The 14,809-nt window shown below is 33.2% G+C and overlaps 2 protein-coding genes and 1 long non-coding RNA gene across 3 annotated transcripts; all 3 read right to left on the bottom strand.

The window, feature by feature from the left end:
* Nucleotides 1-439: 439 nt before the first annotated feature.
* LOC110646266 (uncharacterized) lies at nucleotides 440-3,130 on the bottom strand. The gene is made up of 2 exons (XR_009143690.1): nucleotides 2,529-3,130; nucleotides 440-882 (listed from the first exon to the last, which is right to left on the bottom strand). It is a non-coding gene; the product is annotated as an uncharacterized LOC110646266 (long non-coding RNA).
* A 3,052-nt stretch (nucleotides 3,131-6,182) lies between these two features.
* Nucleotides 6,183-8,173, bottom strand: LOC110646274 (TMV resistance protein N-like). The gene is made up of 3 exons (XM_021799671.1): nucleotides 8,107-8,173; nucleotides 7,294-7,546; nucleotides 6,183-7,041 (listed from the first exon to the last, which is right to left on the bottom strand). Exons 1-3 carry the CDS (start codon nucleotides 8,171-8,173, stop codon nucleotides 6,183-6,185), a joined length of 1,179 nt encoding a protein of 392 aa, XP_021655363.1.
* Nucleotides 8,174-12,855: 4,682 nt separating this feature from the next.
* On the bottom strand, nucleotides 12,856-13,803 carry LOC131172776 (uncharacterized). The gene is made up of 2 exons (XM_058134299.1): nucleotides 13,599-13,803; nucleotides 12,856-13,061 (listed from the first exon to the last, which is right to left on the bottom strand). The coding sequence occupies exons 1-2, from the start codon at nucleotides 13,801-13,803 to the stop codon at nucleotides 12,856-12,858; spliced, it is 411 nt and encodes a 136-aa protein (XP_057990282.1).
* Nucleotides 13,804-14,809: the final 1,006 nt, after the last annotated feature.

The following is a 14,809-nucleotide window of genomic DNA, read 5'->3' as shown; positions in this document are numbered from 1 at the left end:
ATTATTTTTTTTTAAGAAAATTTTAATTTTTATTTTCATAAAAAAACAAGGGAAAATATGTTTTTTATAACAAAAAATATTATAAAATTTATTTAAAAATTTATTTTACTTTTAATTTTTTAATACGCATTATTCATTTATTTCATAATGACAATTTTAAAATTCACAAATTAATATTTTTTAAATAAATATTTAATTGTAGTTATGAAAATGTTATAGTATGAATTTAGTTAACAGTTAAAAATAATTTAAAGTTATTTTTTAAATTTTCATTAAATTTTTAAAAGTTAGAAAACTAATTTTTTTTAATTCTTTATTTAAAAAATTAGCTGTTAATATTTAGTGAAGTATGTTGCCATTTTTCTGTTATTTACTATATGCAAGTTATATTTGATATTTTGATCCAACATATCTGAAAAAAGATTCTGCTGGAATAGAATTTTGTGCCCAATAGCCTCTGTTATATTAAAGGTTGGATTGACACGATTTGTTATGATAATTCGCAGCTTGGAGTGGAGCAAGGTTTGGAAATGCTGAATATATTTAAGAGTTATTCAGCTAAGACCTCATTGTTAGATGACTTCAATTTCTATGAAAATCGAAAGAAATCTCTACACCTAAAAAGAGCAATAAGCCTGCAACTCTGAGAACAAAGAATATACGAAAATGGTGATTTTCTGGTAAGTTCACCCTCAAAAACTAGCAATATAGTTTTGCGACAAATTCAGGTTTCGCCGTTGCATCTTCTGAGGAGATGAAATTTTTTCCCCCCTAAAATTTGCTATTGTTAAACTCATGATCTTATTGTTGTATTCACTTTCTCCAATCGGTTTTGGACTAGTCGCTGAATTCTATGGATTTTGCTGTGCCATGTTAGAGATCCTGACAAGACACAACAACAACAACCATGTCACACCATCTCCTCTAACTAGGAGACGAAATAAAATTAAACACAGCTAATAGTTTCCTTTAAAAAATTCTCAAAGTAAACATAAAGGCCTTCAATAGGATATAGATTCATCAAACAATCAATTGAACTAGAATAAATCAACTTCTATTAGGGACACTAACAATTTTTATTTTGGTATTAACTAGTGAAAGATCAAAATTCACCTTCAAACATGTTGTTAGTCACATATTGTATTCTATGGAAGATCAGGTTCACGTAGCTCTTACATGATTAAAATAGAACCATAACTAATAATAATAATAATAAAAAATGATAGCATTTCAATATCAATTCAAACCTATCTTTCCTTCAAAATAATTTAAGAAAACATGACTCTCTAGATATCATAAATATCAACAAATACAAATTTTGGTAATATCCGATTCAAACTTCCACTATTATATTTCCTCTCCTTTCAAATCATAATTTCAAATTTCATAAATGTGGTTATGAATAGAAATAAAGTTAAAAACTTCATTAAACCATTTCCATTTCCATTCAACAATTATTTGGAGTCCAAACTAAATCATCCACATAATCAAATATAACTATATCACAATCATTTATAATTTCAATTCCACTTGTAACATTATAATAAACCAATAACTTTAATCAATAAATGGCAGCACCAGCAAGTTTATAAAAATGTATTTATACTTAACCCGCACACTAAAAAAAAAAAAAAACAATTATAAAGAGTGGATGTGCTCCCAATCAAGCATAAAGAGCTACTTTGGCAGGAGCAGAAACTGAATACTAATAGAATATCATTGAAAGAAACCTGTCATGATAATAATCTCTGCTGTGAACATAATTTATACAGCCCAATGTAATGGAACTATAGACCTCTCAATACATAATGAAAAATACCCTGTAGTCATGATTTATAGAATGACAATTATGATGTGTTTTATTCTCATTCATTTTGTTTCTGTCAATAAAAAACAGACCATTCTTAAAATTTCAATTTATGTGACACTTATTAGGATCCTTTTACAATAATACTTAACAATATAGCACAAACAACAAGAAAATAACTGATGAAATAGTGGCTCTCTACACTTATTATTCATTCAATTTGTTTCTTGCTACTTCAATATAAACATCAGTAATTTTTCCACAAGACAATATAGCATTGGTTTGAAATAAAGCCCTTTCAAAAGATAATGAGAAAAAAACTTTGCAACAGATAGAATTCAGTCTAGTATAAGAATATACTCTGTGGTCGTTTACCCAAGGTTAAACAAAGAAGTGCTCACTTTAATGGCCTTCGCTTTTACAATTCAAGGTCCCATGCAAGTCTTAAAATTTATCATCTTGATGATAATATATATATATATATATATATATATATATATATATATATATATATATTTTTTTTTTTTTTTTCTTTTTCTAAAGCAAGTCAATTGGCAATAACATATTAGGATATATTAACCGTAATTAACCAAACCCAATACAGTGTCATCCGAGGAATAAGAAATAACTAGCATAGCCAACATCAATTTGGAATCTAAGATGATTAAAACAAATGAAATCAAATAAATCAGAATTTCATCAATGGCTTGTGAGCAGTTACCCGGCACTGCTGTGCGTGTCCTCCACTCATCAATATTAAAATCAACCATTTAGAGATGGAAAAAGAAGTTTAAGGTCCTGGTGACCTTTATTGCAGCCTTTGCACATCTAAATGTAGATGCTGATTCCCTTTCTCTTCGTCGATTTCTCACTAAAACTAGGAGTTGCAGGGGTAATTTGGCATTCCAAAGAGGTGGAGGAGGGTCAGATTTTCTGTAGTTCCAAAAAAAATAAACTAATTTGGTGAGGGATAGCCATGGCTCTTCCTCTCTTTCCGTTGGGTTTTCTGTTTCCAGGCGAAAGAAAATAACACTATAAAGCCTAATCAAAGAAGGGAAGGGGATTTGACGTGCTAGCTGGCTTGCACTCCGAAAATTTACCCAAGGATAATTTCTTCGTTGCAACTCTCCCCTACCCCTCTCACCCGATCTCCTCATCCCTTCAATGTATTTTTTTCCCCCTTTTTTGATTCTAGACTCTTCTTTTATTTATTTATTTATTTTTTTTCATTTGTGAGGATCCCCAAATCAATCGTTCCTTTCCTCTTTTATTTCTATTAGATTCTAGAGAAATTTCATATTAGTCCTCTCTTCCTTTTTTTCCCATTTTGTCCCCCTTTTTTTTTTTTTTCTCTGAAAACATCTATTAAAATATCTCTAAAAACATATTATTATTATTATTATTATTATTATTATTATTATTATTAGGACATAGGGTATTATAATTCTTTTCCCCTAAAAAGAATTTCTTCTTTGAAATTTCATAACTTAAGGAATCATAAAATCTAATTTATTACCACTAAGCTTCTGCTGAAATTAAATTCTTTTTCCCCATATATAGATACTAAATCGATCACTAACTATACTAAATTTACAGTTTTACCTTTTCTCCATCTCTACATTTAACATGAAAGACACACTCTCACTACTAACTAGTTCTTAAAATCCAAATATCACATATTTATTCTCAATCTTAGTAGAGCTAGAATTATCTTCTCCATAACCTTTATAAATAAAAAACTCACCTACCTTAATCTTCAAATAATTAACCACCGATTTATCCAAAACCCTTAAACTATAGTCTACTTTATGCAATGAAAACAACGAACTGATCATTATTTTTTTATAACGTCTATTACTATTTCACCATTAGTATAACATATTTATAGCATGCTATTTTTATAATCTTATGCTCTTCACTTTATATAACTAGCACAATTGAGTCATTCCAATAACTAATTGTACATCGTTGTTATCAAACATCAAAATTCATTATTGAAGTTAACATTGGCTATACAAAGCTATACAATAGTCTCATAATCCCCAAAGGATGCAGCTTCCTCTTTAATTCAGATACCATTATCTCCATGATACTTGTCAAATTATGATTGATACACCATTTGAAAATTCTATCAATTTCATTATTCTTCACTCTAAAATTGGCATACATCAGATAAGTTGGTCAAGCAATGAGTACCCATCAACATGAACAGAGTAATTGGAAGAAATTGAGGTCCAATATTGTAAAATTTAGGATTTATAAATAGAATATGGAGCAACAGATTGTGTAATGCCTAACCTTGGAGCAGTTAAGAAGCAAGTGTACTGACGAAGAATATTAAGATTAAGATTGCTAAAACAGCAAATAAAAAATGAATTTACCTTTTCCTTTTCCTCCTCTCATGATTCAAAACGTCATTTTGCTCTTGAATTTGTTCCAATCTTCGAAGAGAAGGTTCGCCTTTCTCGTCATCTTGATGATGATGGGGTTGCTCTTCATTTCTGCTTCGCTTTTCATTTGTACTATATATATAGGATGGACCCCACACTCAGTAATTATTGGCCCCCATTAATCGTCAATGTGAAAAGAGGCCTCAATGAAATACTCTTCATCAACACGTGTTCTAAATCCATTGAGCGAAAGCAACACGTGTTCTGATTTAATCGGACGATACTTTGTACTGTACTCGTCCTCCCAAGGCCCGTCCCCATAGAAGTATAAAATGAAAAGAAAGCTGCGCCTATATCCAGATCCATCCATGAAATTCAGACTAAATCAATGCTTTCAGGAATAAGACCATAATCTGGATCACGAGAATAAAGTGTGGGATGAAGAACAACGCAGAAAGAGAAGGCAACTAAGTGATGGAGGTCAAGTCCGACTAATGAAAGCGAAGATCCTTTATTCTTATATTTCATCCCTTCTGGCACTTCACCTCCTTCCATATATAATCTAACTTTCTCACCATACTAATGTGCTTTAAAAACATCCTCTATTACTTTCTTATTCAAATTGAAGCAATCACCAAAGTCAAGAAATTTGCAAACTTCGAAACATAATTCATGTTTACCTTTATATGCTTCTTCACTTTTATATGCTTCTTTATTATCATCTTCACTTTCACTTTTATCTGCTTTTGCATTTTCATCTTCATCTTCTAAGAAAAGGAAAGAAGTTGATGCAGATTTGAGAGAGGTGCAATCTGAGGCATCTAAGTATTCCAAGCATGATGGAAGCTCTGGTAAACATTTAAGTCTCTTGCAATAATTTAAATCAAGCCATTTCAACTTCGAAAGTTGTTTAATGCTTTTTGGAAGACTTCGTAAATTTTAACAAAAAGTGAGATCAAGTTGTTCAAGACTTCTTAATTTGCCAATGCTGCTCGGAAGACTTACGAGTCTTGTACACTCAAACAAGGACAATTTGACAAGTTGAGACAGATGCTCAATTGATGAGGGAAGTAGTTCTATTGCATTTTGATGTAAGTATAGAATCCTTATATTACAAGGAATCTCTGGACAATGAGTGAACTTATCAAACCCACCTAGACTTAGTTCAGTAAGCTTGCTCAGATTTTGAAGAGAGGGAAATTCAACCAAACCTGGACATCCATTCAAATATAAAAACTCGAGATTTGGGGCAATACTAGACAAGTCTGGAATCCTGGTTAGGCGTATAGAGCTGCTGAGATCTCTAAGAGGCTGAAATTAAATAGAAAAATACCAATAAATTAGAAGATACAAATGAACTTTATAAATGCAGCTAAAATTTGTAAATGGTACCTTATCTCCATTCCACAGTTGTGTGAGATTGCTAAAAGACATGTGAAGTTCTACAAGATTCTTTGGACAAAAATTTGATGGCAAAGATTCTAGACCCCAGTCAAGATATCTTAGCGTTTGTGGAAGAAATTCAAGCTTGTTATTAGCAACTAGCACTTCAGTACTCCTGATTTTGAGGAATCTAAGATTGCGCAACTTCATGAAGGACGTTGGACGTTCCAAATTATATGTTCCACCTATATCAAGCAATAGCCTTTCAACTTTTTCAGTTCCCCAATGAAATAACAGCAAAAATGGATTATCGATTAATACTTAATTGGTGATGAGAGCTACAATTCTTACAAAATTCAAAAATGATAGTGAAAGAAGCTCCAATGACTAATTTGGACCTTACACGGTCAATATCTTCAAAATTCCACAGCCTGCTGCGTCCTCCAGGCTGGTCGCATTCCTTATTAACAATAACCTTGCCCATTTGCTCTATCAAGTCATGCATATGAATCTTATTGACTGATGAAACAGTTATGAGACATTTATTAATTAGACGACGTATTTCACTTTTTGGATGGAAACCAAGTGCTTCTAGTGTGCTCTCAATCATCTTTATTTTGCCCTTTGAAGAAACATGCAATATCAAGAAATATTTTCTTTTCATTCCTCCCTAGCCCATCATAACTTATTTGTAAAACTTTTCGAATTTCTGGAAAAGATTGGCCTTTCAATTTTTCCAATTCACTTTCCCATTCTTCTATACTCATATCAGATAAGTGAGATCCCAAAACTCTAAGAGCTAATGGATTGCCTCTAGAATAGTTTGCCACCAGCTCTGAGAGCTCCTTATATTCTTGCTTGGGAAGATTTTGGCCGAAGGCATGCAAGCTAAAGAGTTTCAGACCTTGAGAATCAGTTAATTTCTCCACCTCATATATGCCTTCCTCTGAACAAACATATTTAAGTAATTGCAAATCTCGACTAGTTACAATGATTCTACTTCTCTCACAGTACAAATCACACTCTCTTACTAAATCTTTTAAATCGTCTCGATTATCTACATCATAAAAAACAATCAATACCTTCTTACTCTTGAGCTTTCTCCTATTAAAATCACTCAAATCGCCTACATGTTTCTTCTTTAATAATTGATGAATGATTTTCTTTTGCACGTCATTTGCTATTTGGCTTTTCTTTTTTGCCTTAACATCTTCGACAAAGTGATGACCATCAAATTCATTCTTGTTTCGACGATATACTTCTTTTGCAATAGTTGTTTTGCCAATGCCTCCCATTCCATTAATTCCTACAACATTTTCATCAATTAACAACTGTTCTATTTTTTCCACATGTGATTTAATTCCAATTAATTTGCAATCATAAGAATCATCACTTTTAGACATTTCATTGAATTTCTCCAACACATCATTGACGATTTTCTCAACTAATTCGGCCTCATCCCTAGTCACATATAAACAACAAACACTAGTAAGAGGCAATAGGCTGACACTTTTAAGTAAATACCAATATATAATTAATATGTTTTTTTTTTTTTTTTTAGATTATGGTAACAAATGTCGATTTCCACATTAGTGCTGCCTATATTTGGTTTTAGTGCTTTGTATTGTATTAGAAGTTTCTATATTTTGATTCTCTTTCTTCAAATTGAAACTTAGAAAACTACAATAAAGAGTAATTAAAATAGTAACTTACTTGGTAACCCGTGAATCCCATCCTCCTAAGTTGCTTACTTCTATCAAAGCACGCTTCCAATTGCCCACCTTTTGTGAACTGTCTTTATCTAGTACTTCTTCAAGCACAGCAATAGCAAATGCCTTCCTAAAATTCCCTGTTAGCTTTTGAACATCAGTTGGATTTACTCTGTAAAAAAATGGTATGATTGTTTGTTTTGATTCTTTGTTGCATTTAAGTATCTCAACAGGCTCATCCAAGCACCATGGAGAATCTGTTATGAGCCAAGACCAAGTCAAGCATAAATCTGCAGTAGCTCCACAATATCTGCAGAATCTGCAGTAGTTCCATAACTTTAGAAAAATTGTTTAAGAATAATATCTTTAAAGTATTGTTTTTCTGTTCCTATTTTATAGCCTTATTTGCCTATAAATAGTTTTGTATTGGTTCATTAATAAAAACAAGCCTGATATTGAATATCAAATTTCTTTCTCTTCTATATACATTCCTTTGTGTTTTATAAGTTAATAGTGGTATCAGAGCCAAAAAAACCACACAACCCACAGACCTCAAAACCTTCTTACCTTCAATTGCTAAACACCTCTCTACTACTAAAATGTCTGACCCTCCAACAACTCTTCCAATCCTTAAAGGTGATAACTATCCCTTTTGGTCTGTCAAAATGAAGACCATGCTTGGATCTTATGATCTATGGGAGCTAGTAAAAAATGGCTACACGACCCCCTGAAGAGTCAGAAAGATTGACATAAGCTCAACGGAATGAGCTAAAAGAAAAGCAGAAAAAGGATGCAAGAGCTCTAGCTATGATTCAACAAGGAGTGCATGATGTGTTGTTTCCACGAATTATGAGAGCACAAATAGCACAGGAAGCCTGGGACATTTTGCAGAAGGAGTTCCAAGGATCCAACCAAGCCACTATAGTGAAGATTCAAGCCTTGAGAAGAGACTTTAAAAACCTGTCAATGAAGAGCACATAAAATATTATGGAGTTCATGAGCAGAGTTCAAAGTGTTATTAACCAACTCAAAGCATGTGGACAGGGCATGGAAGATCGACAAGTGGAAGAGAAAGTCTTGAGAGTATTACCATCAAAATATGACTCAGTTGCAATAGCAATTGAAAATTCGCAGGACTTGAGTAATTATTCAATACATGATCTAACAGGATCCCTTCAATCTCATGAACACAGGTTGAAGAGGTCTAAAGAAAATACTAGTGTGGAACAACCATTTCAAATGAAACTCAAAGTCCATGGTCAGGGAAGAGGAGCAATAAGCAACCGAGGGAGAGGAAGAGGAGCCCGAGGAAGAGGAAGCGGCAGAGGTCAATCATACAAGAAGCAAGGAGAATCAAAGGATTTTCCACAATGCTGATTTTGTAAGAAAAAGAATGATGCTGAAGAGGACTGCTGGTACAAAGATGACTTGTAATGCTATAACTGCAAGAAGTACGCTCATTTGGCAAAGAATTGCAGAGCAAAAGGAGAAGTAGCAAACTTCCAAGAAGAAATTAATGAAAAACAGAGGAGAAATTATTATATTCATGCTTCATATTAAAGGATGAACACAAGGATGAAGTCTGGTATCTTGATAGTGGCTGCAGTAATCCACATGACAGGAAATAAAAATTTATTTCTTGATTTGGATGAAACAAAGAAGACACCTATCACTTTGGAAGACAACAACACAATTATTGCTGTCGGAAAAGGAAGTATTTCAGTTGCAACTCTAGCTAGAAAGAGGACAATCACTGGTGTGCTCTATGTTCCTGAAATGCAACAAAGTTTGTTAAGCTTAGGTCAAATTATTCAAGCTAGATATAAGGTGCTATTTGAAGAAGAAAATTGTAGGATATATGAAAATCAAGGGAATCAAATTGTTGATGTCAAAATGACATCAAACAAGATGTTTCCTTTGAATTTTCCAAATTCAAAATTTAGTCTCTACACTTCTGTATCAGAATCATCAAGAAGATGGCACAAGAGGTTCTCTCACCTTAATTATGAGGAACTCAAGCACATGAGTCAAGCAAAAGTTGTTGAAGGACTCCCGACACTACATACTAAACTTGGATTGTGTGAAGCCTGTATTAAAGGGAAGCAACATAGAGAGAAGTTTTTTAAAGGAAAAACAGTTAGAGCCCAACAACCGCTTGCCTTGATTCATGCTGATATATGCGGACCAATGCATGAGGAGTCGCTAAATGGAAGTAAGTATTTTTTACTGTTGGTTGATGATTATTCAAGGATGCAATGGGTGTTTTTCCTAAAACAGAAGAATGAAGCTCTTGAAAGAATTAGAGAATTCAAGACAGAAGTTGAAAATCAAAAGGGACTCACCATTCAAGCACTAAGAATAGATCGAGGGGGAGAGTTCAACTCTATACTGTTCGAAGACTTTTGCAAACAATATGGAATCAGAAGGCAATTGACAATGAGCTACACTCCACAACAAAACGGAATAGTGAAGTGAAGGAATAGAAATATAGTAGAAGCTGCAAGGTGCCTACTCAATCAGGCTCACTTACCAATAAAATTCTGGGCAGAAGCTGTTGCAACTGCTGTGTATACCCTCAATCGAAGTACGTCTACAACTAACAGGTTTAAAACACTTTATGAACTCTAATATGGAAAATTGCCTCAAGTGAGTCATTTAAAGATTTTTGGCTCTATTGCTTATGCTTGTATTCCTAATGAAATGAGAAGAAAGTTAGATGATAAAAGTGTGAAATGTATTCTCAGTGGATATGCAAAGCATGAAAAAGCTTATAAACTTTTTGATCCTATAAACCATAGAGTTTTTGTGAGCAGAGATGTAATTGTTGATGAAGAGAATGTGTGAAATTGGAAGACACAACAAAAGGAAATAGTCACTGTGACACTTGTAGACAATGTGACACAGCTAGAAGAAGAGCAGCTTGTGGATTCTCCTAACTCATCTCCCAGGAGGACAAGAAGCATAGCAGATATTTATGAAGCAACGCAAGCCATGTTCATATCAGAACTAGAAACTTTTGAAGAAGCAAAGCATGAAAAGAAGTAGATTCAAGCTATGGAGGAGGAGATCAAGGCTATCGAGAAAAACAAAACATGGTTCCTTACTGATCTACCAGTAGGAAAAGAAGCTATAGGACTGAAGTGGATATATAAAACCAAGTTGAATCCTAATGGGAGTATTCTAAAATATAAGGCACATCTGGTGGCAAAAGGGTATGCTCAAGTCTATGGAGTGGATGTGTTTGAGACCTTTGCTCCAGTTGCAAGGTTCGAGGCAATTAGAACTCTCATAAGTGTCGCTACAATGAAGGGTTGGAAGCTTTTCCAACTTGATGTCAAAACAGCTTTCTTAAACAGTGTTCTTGAAGAAGATGTGTATATAGAGCAACCTGCAGGCTTTGAATGGAAGGATTGCAAAGGTAAAGTGTATAAACTAAAACGAGGCCTTTATGGACTGAAACAGGCTCCCAGAGCTTGGTACAAGCCTATTGATGATCATTCTGCAAAGAATGGTTACAACAGGAGCTTGTACGAACCTACCTTATACACAAAAAGGGTAGGAAATCAGGTTATTTTCATATGTTTGTATATGAATGACATAGTTTATATAGGGAATTCAATCGATTTGCTCGAAGAGTTCAAGGATTCCATGAAGAGTGAATTTGAAATGACTGAGCTGGGAATGATGAGGTATTTCCTTGGCATAGAAGTGGAGCAGTATGAGGATGGAATTTTTATCAATCAGCAAAATTATACCCAAGAATTATTGAAGAAATTTGGCATGGTAGAATGCAAGTCAATCTTAACTCCTATGTGTACCAAGGAGAAGCTGAAGCTGGATGAAGAATCAGGAAAAGTAAGTGAGAAAACTTTCAGAAGTTTGGTGGGAGGATTGATGTTTCTCACCAACACACGTCCAAATCTGGTGTTTGCAACAAATTGCATCTCAAGGTTTATGCACAAGCCAACACAACAACATTGGAGTGCAGCTAAGAGGATCTTAAGGTATGTTAAAGGAACAATTGATCTTGGACTACTGTACAAGAAGGGAGAAAATGCAGGATTGGTGGCTTTCTCAGACAGTGATTGGGCTGAATGTTTGATAAGTGCATAATTTATTAATTTTACTCCCATCACATTCAGTGTTTCTAGGGTATCTTTATGCCTAATTCAGTTGATTAAAGTATAATTATCTATTAGGCATATGTTTAGAGAGTTATTGAAATAATTGTGTTAAATGGAGAAATTTTTAGCATTTGCATTAATCTGACTCTTTCTGTATTTTTCAGGGTTTTGGTGAAGTTCCAGAGCATAGAAGTGTGGAAGGAAGCTTGAAAAGGGTGAAGAATTGAGAAGCGTTGTTGATACAAAGTACACGGTAAGCACAATCACAAACCCATGTAACATTCTACTAGAAGAAATCCAGAGAACCGAGGAAGAAACAAAGTACACGGGCCGTGTAACTTGACCCGTGTAAATCCTGGAGACCCGTGTAACATTCTGTGCCAATATAAAACATACCCACTCAGCTCCAGTAAGTTACAATGGCTGTGTATCCGTCGACAATCAGTTTCCTGATTTTGCTCCAGTTGCAGTTTTTGACAGAGAGAAAGAGTCTTAAACCTAATCCTAGGCCATTTATTATAAATAGAGGAGATTCAGCAGCCTCTCGACAGAGGAGGATCAGAATTTTGTTCTCCATTCACATTCTATATTTCTTCAATTTTCTTCTTTAATTTTCTGTAAGCCATGAACATGAGTGGCTAAGTTTTTAATTCAGTTCAAGGGATTCAAGTTCTTTTGCATGATTTGTGAGACCAGGTTCTTAATTTAATTTATGTCTTTTTGAATATCTATTGTTTTCTGATTTCATTATCTTTGATCTATTGAATGATTTACTAAAAAGGCCTATTAGTTAATTGTTTGATGTGATCAATTGCTAGTTCATCTTCATAATCCGTAATTGTTGTGTAAGATTGAACATAAGTAGCAATTAGGTTTTATTGATTATGATCCCAGTTTTCGATAATAACCTAAGGAAACAATAGGGTGAATTAAATGATTTATGCTTCATAAATTATTGTTCAGCTTAACTACTTCCTATTCTTAAAGCAATTATGAATTTGATGATGATTGCTTAATACCAATTCAGTTAATAATTAGAGTCAACAAGAGTGCTGGGCTCGAATTGATGAGTATAGGGAAGTTAGGGGTTTACCTCGCTGTTTGGTAAATCTACGTTAAGTATTCAATAAGATATAATTGTATTTCTTTTGTCTATGATCAAATCAATGCATTGGAATACGAATTACCTTGGACTGAAGTCTGTTTAATTTGAGAGTTTCATATTTAATTTTAGTTCTTAATTTTTGATTTCTTCTTTGGATTGTGAATTATGCGCCCCCCCCCCCTCCCCCCCCAAACCTTGATTTCTTTTTCCATTACACAAGTGCACGAAATTTAGTAATTCAGTCTTTAGGGTTCGACCTGGACTTAACACTTATTGCAGAAAATATTTCATTACTGGTAATTTCAGTTAATTTAATTTCTGGTGGAATCGACAACCATCAATGTTTAGAGGATAGACGAAGCACCACAGGATATGCCTTTCTACACAGTAAGGGAGCAATAGCATGGGCAACAAAGAAGCAAGAATGCACTACACTCTCCACAACAGAAGCAGAATATGTAGCACTTGCAACCACAACTATGCAGGCAATTTCGATGTAAAAATTATTAGAAGAATTCAAAGGCAAATGCTCAGATCCATGTGCTATTAAGTGTGACAACAAATCAGCAATAGCCTTGTCACAAAATCCCATTCAGTAAGGGAGGTCCAAACATATAGATATAAAGTATCATTTTATCCGAGAGAAGATTGAGAGGAATGAAGTTAGCTTGGAATATGTTTGTACAGAAGAGTAAGTGGCAGATATCTTCACCAAAACTTTACCAGCAGATCAATTCAAGAAGTTAAGAGCACAGCTAGGAATGCAATCCAAGACTTGGATCAAGGGGAAGAATTGTTATGATCCAAGACCAAGTCAAGCATAAATCTGCAGTAGCTCCACAATATCTGCAGTAGTTCCATAACTTTAGGAAAATTGTTTAAGAATAATATCTTTAAAGTATTGCTTTTCTGTTCCTATTTTATAGCCTTATTTGCCAGTAAATAGTTTTGTATTGGTTCATTAATAAAAACAAGCTTGATATTGAATGTCAAATTTCTTTCTCTTCTATATACATTCCTTTGTGTTTTATAAGTTAACAGAATCTGCATAATTTTCAGAGAAAATGACTATTGAGATACTTGATTCTCGGATTATTTTCAAGAGCTCTGATGAGATCTCTTCTCCTTTACGAAGCTCTTCATCCTTAAACACCTTGATTTGTTTTTCCTCAAAGGCTTGACGGAGATGGGAGAGAATAGTATAACGGGTATCATCGCCTCTAAAACCAATAAAAACATCCCATGGCTTCCACTGATTGGGAGGAGTGGAAGAAGTAGAAGCCATGATAAGTGATAAAAGAAGGGTCTTGTGCAACTGAGTTTGAACAAGGTAGAAAGAGCAAAATAGACTTAGAGATGAATATTTTGTGGGCGTGTGGTAAACTATTCTGTGACACGAAATTTATAAACAACAGATATAGAAATTAAGAGGAATGAAAGAAGGAAGGCAAGTGGAAACACCACATTGGCCTTCTACGAAGAAATCATTTAGTGCGAATGAAATTATAAAGAGTTTAAGCAAAACAATAAGAAATCATTTCATCAAAAGCACGTTTTCGATGGTCTCTGTCTTATCTTTTGCTCTTTATGGCTGGCATTAATGTATTGTACTTCCATGTGTACGTATTTTTCTTTTATTCAATTAATTATAATTTTTTTTATCAAATTATTGATTTAATTAAATTGGTACATTATAACTAACTAGAAAAAAGAATGCGTATTGATTTAATTAAATTGATTTAATAAGCCAAGCTTTTAATTAAATTGCTTGCAATTCTTGATTATATCAATGTTCTTTTCTACATATATATATATATTGACACCAAGGTGGTTTCTTTTATTTATTTATTTATTTCATTGTTTGTATTTGGCGGACGGCAGTAATCTCAAGTTCTATTCTATAACGTGGTAAATCCTAAGGAAATAAAAATTTATAGATTATAAATTAACCGCGATAATACATTTTTTAGTGAACTTGCAGGGTAATATAATTTTTTTAATAAAATACAAAAATATATAATTTCCTACAATAACAGTAATAATAAATACAAAATATAAAATATTATCTCCCTAACGTAATTAACTAGCAAATTGCCGTGCTTTTACATATTGCTAATTATAATTTTAATATATAAAAATAAAATAATATTTTAAATTTATCGTTAATTGCACCATATTTTATTTTTTATTACTTTTTGTGTCGATTAAACTTTTTATCTCTCAAAATTTTTAATAAAAATTTCGTAATAAAAATAATAAAAATATAGCAATATAATAAAAATATGAATTAA

Source organism: Hevea brasiliensis, chromosome 14, assembly GCF_030052815.1.
Source record: "Hevea brasiliensis isolate MT/VB/25A 57/8 chromosome 14, ASM3005281v1, whole genome shotgun sequence".
In the NCBI taxonomy this organism is placed as follows: Eukaryota; Viridiplantae; Streptophyta; class Magnoliopsida; order Malpighiales; family Euphorbiaceae; genus Hevea; species Hevea brasiliensis.
The sequence above is the reverse complement of the archived record's forward strand: the minus strand, read 5'-3'. Positions and strand labels throughout refer to the sequence as shown.

What these genes read in the sequence shown, in the direction of transcription:
- LOC110646274 (XM_021799671.1), bottom strand. Translation starts at nt 8,173, where the DNA reads ATGTCCCAGGCTTCCTGTGCTATTTGTGCTCTCATAATTCGTGGAAAC. An exon ending in CAACACATCATGCACTCCTT is followed by an intron (nt 7,547 to 8,106) that starts GTTGAATCATAG and finishes GGCTCATAACAG; the next exon opens with ATTCTCCATGGTGCTTGGAT. An exon ending in TGGGATTCACGGGTTACCAA is followed by an intron (nt 7,042 to 7,293) that starts GTAAGTTACTAT and finishes ATATGTGACTAG; the next exon opens with GGATGAGGCCGAATTAGTTG.
- LOC131172776 (XM_058134299.1), bottom strand. Translation starts at nt 13,803, where the DNA reads ATGGCTTCTACTTCTTCCACTCCTCCCAATCAGTGGAAGCCATGGGAT. An exon ending in GAAAATAATCCGAGAATCAA is followed by an intron (nt 13,062 to 13,598) that starts GTATCTCAATAG and finishes CACACTTAATAG; the next exon opens with CACATGGATCTGAGCATTTG.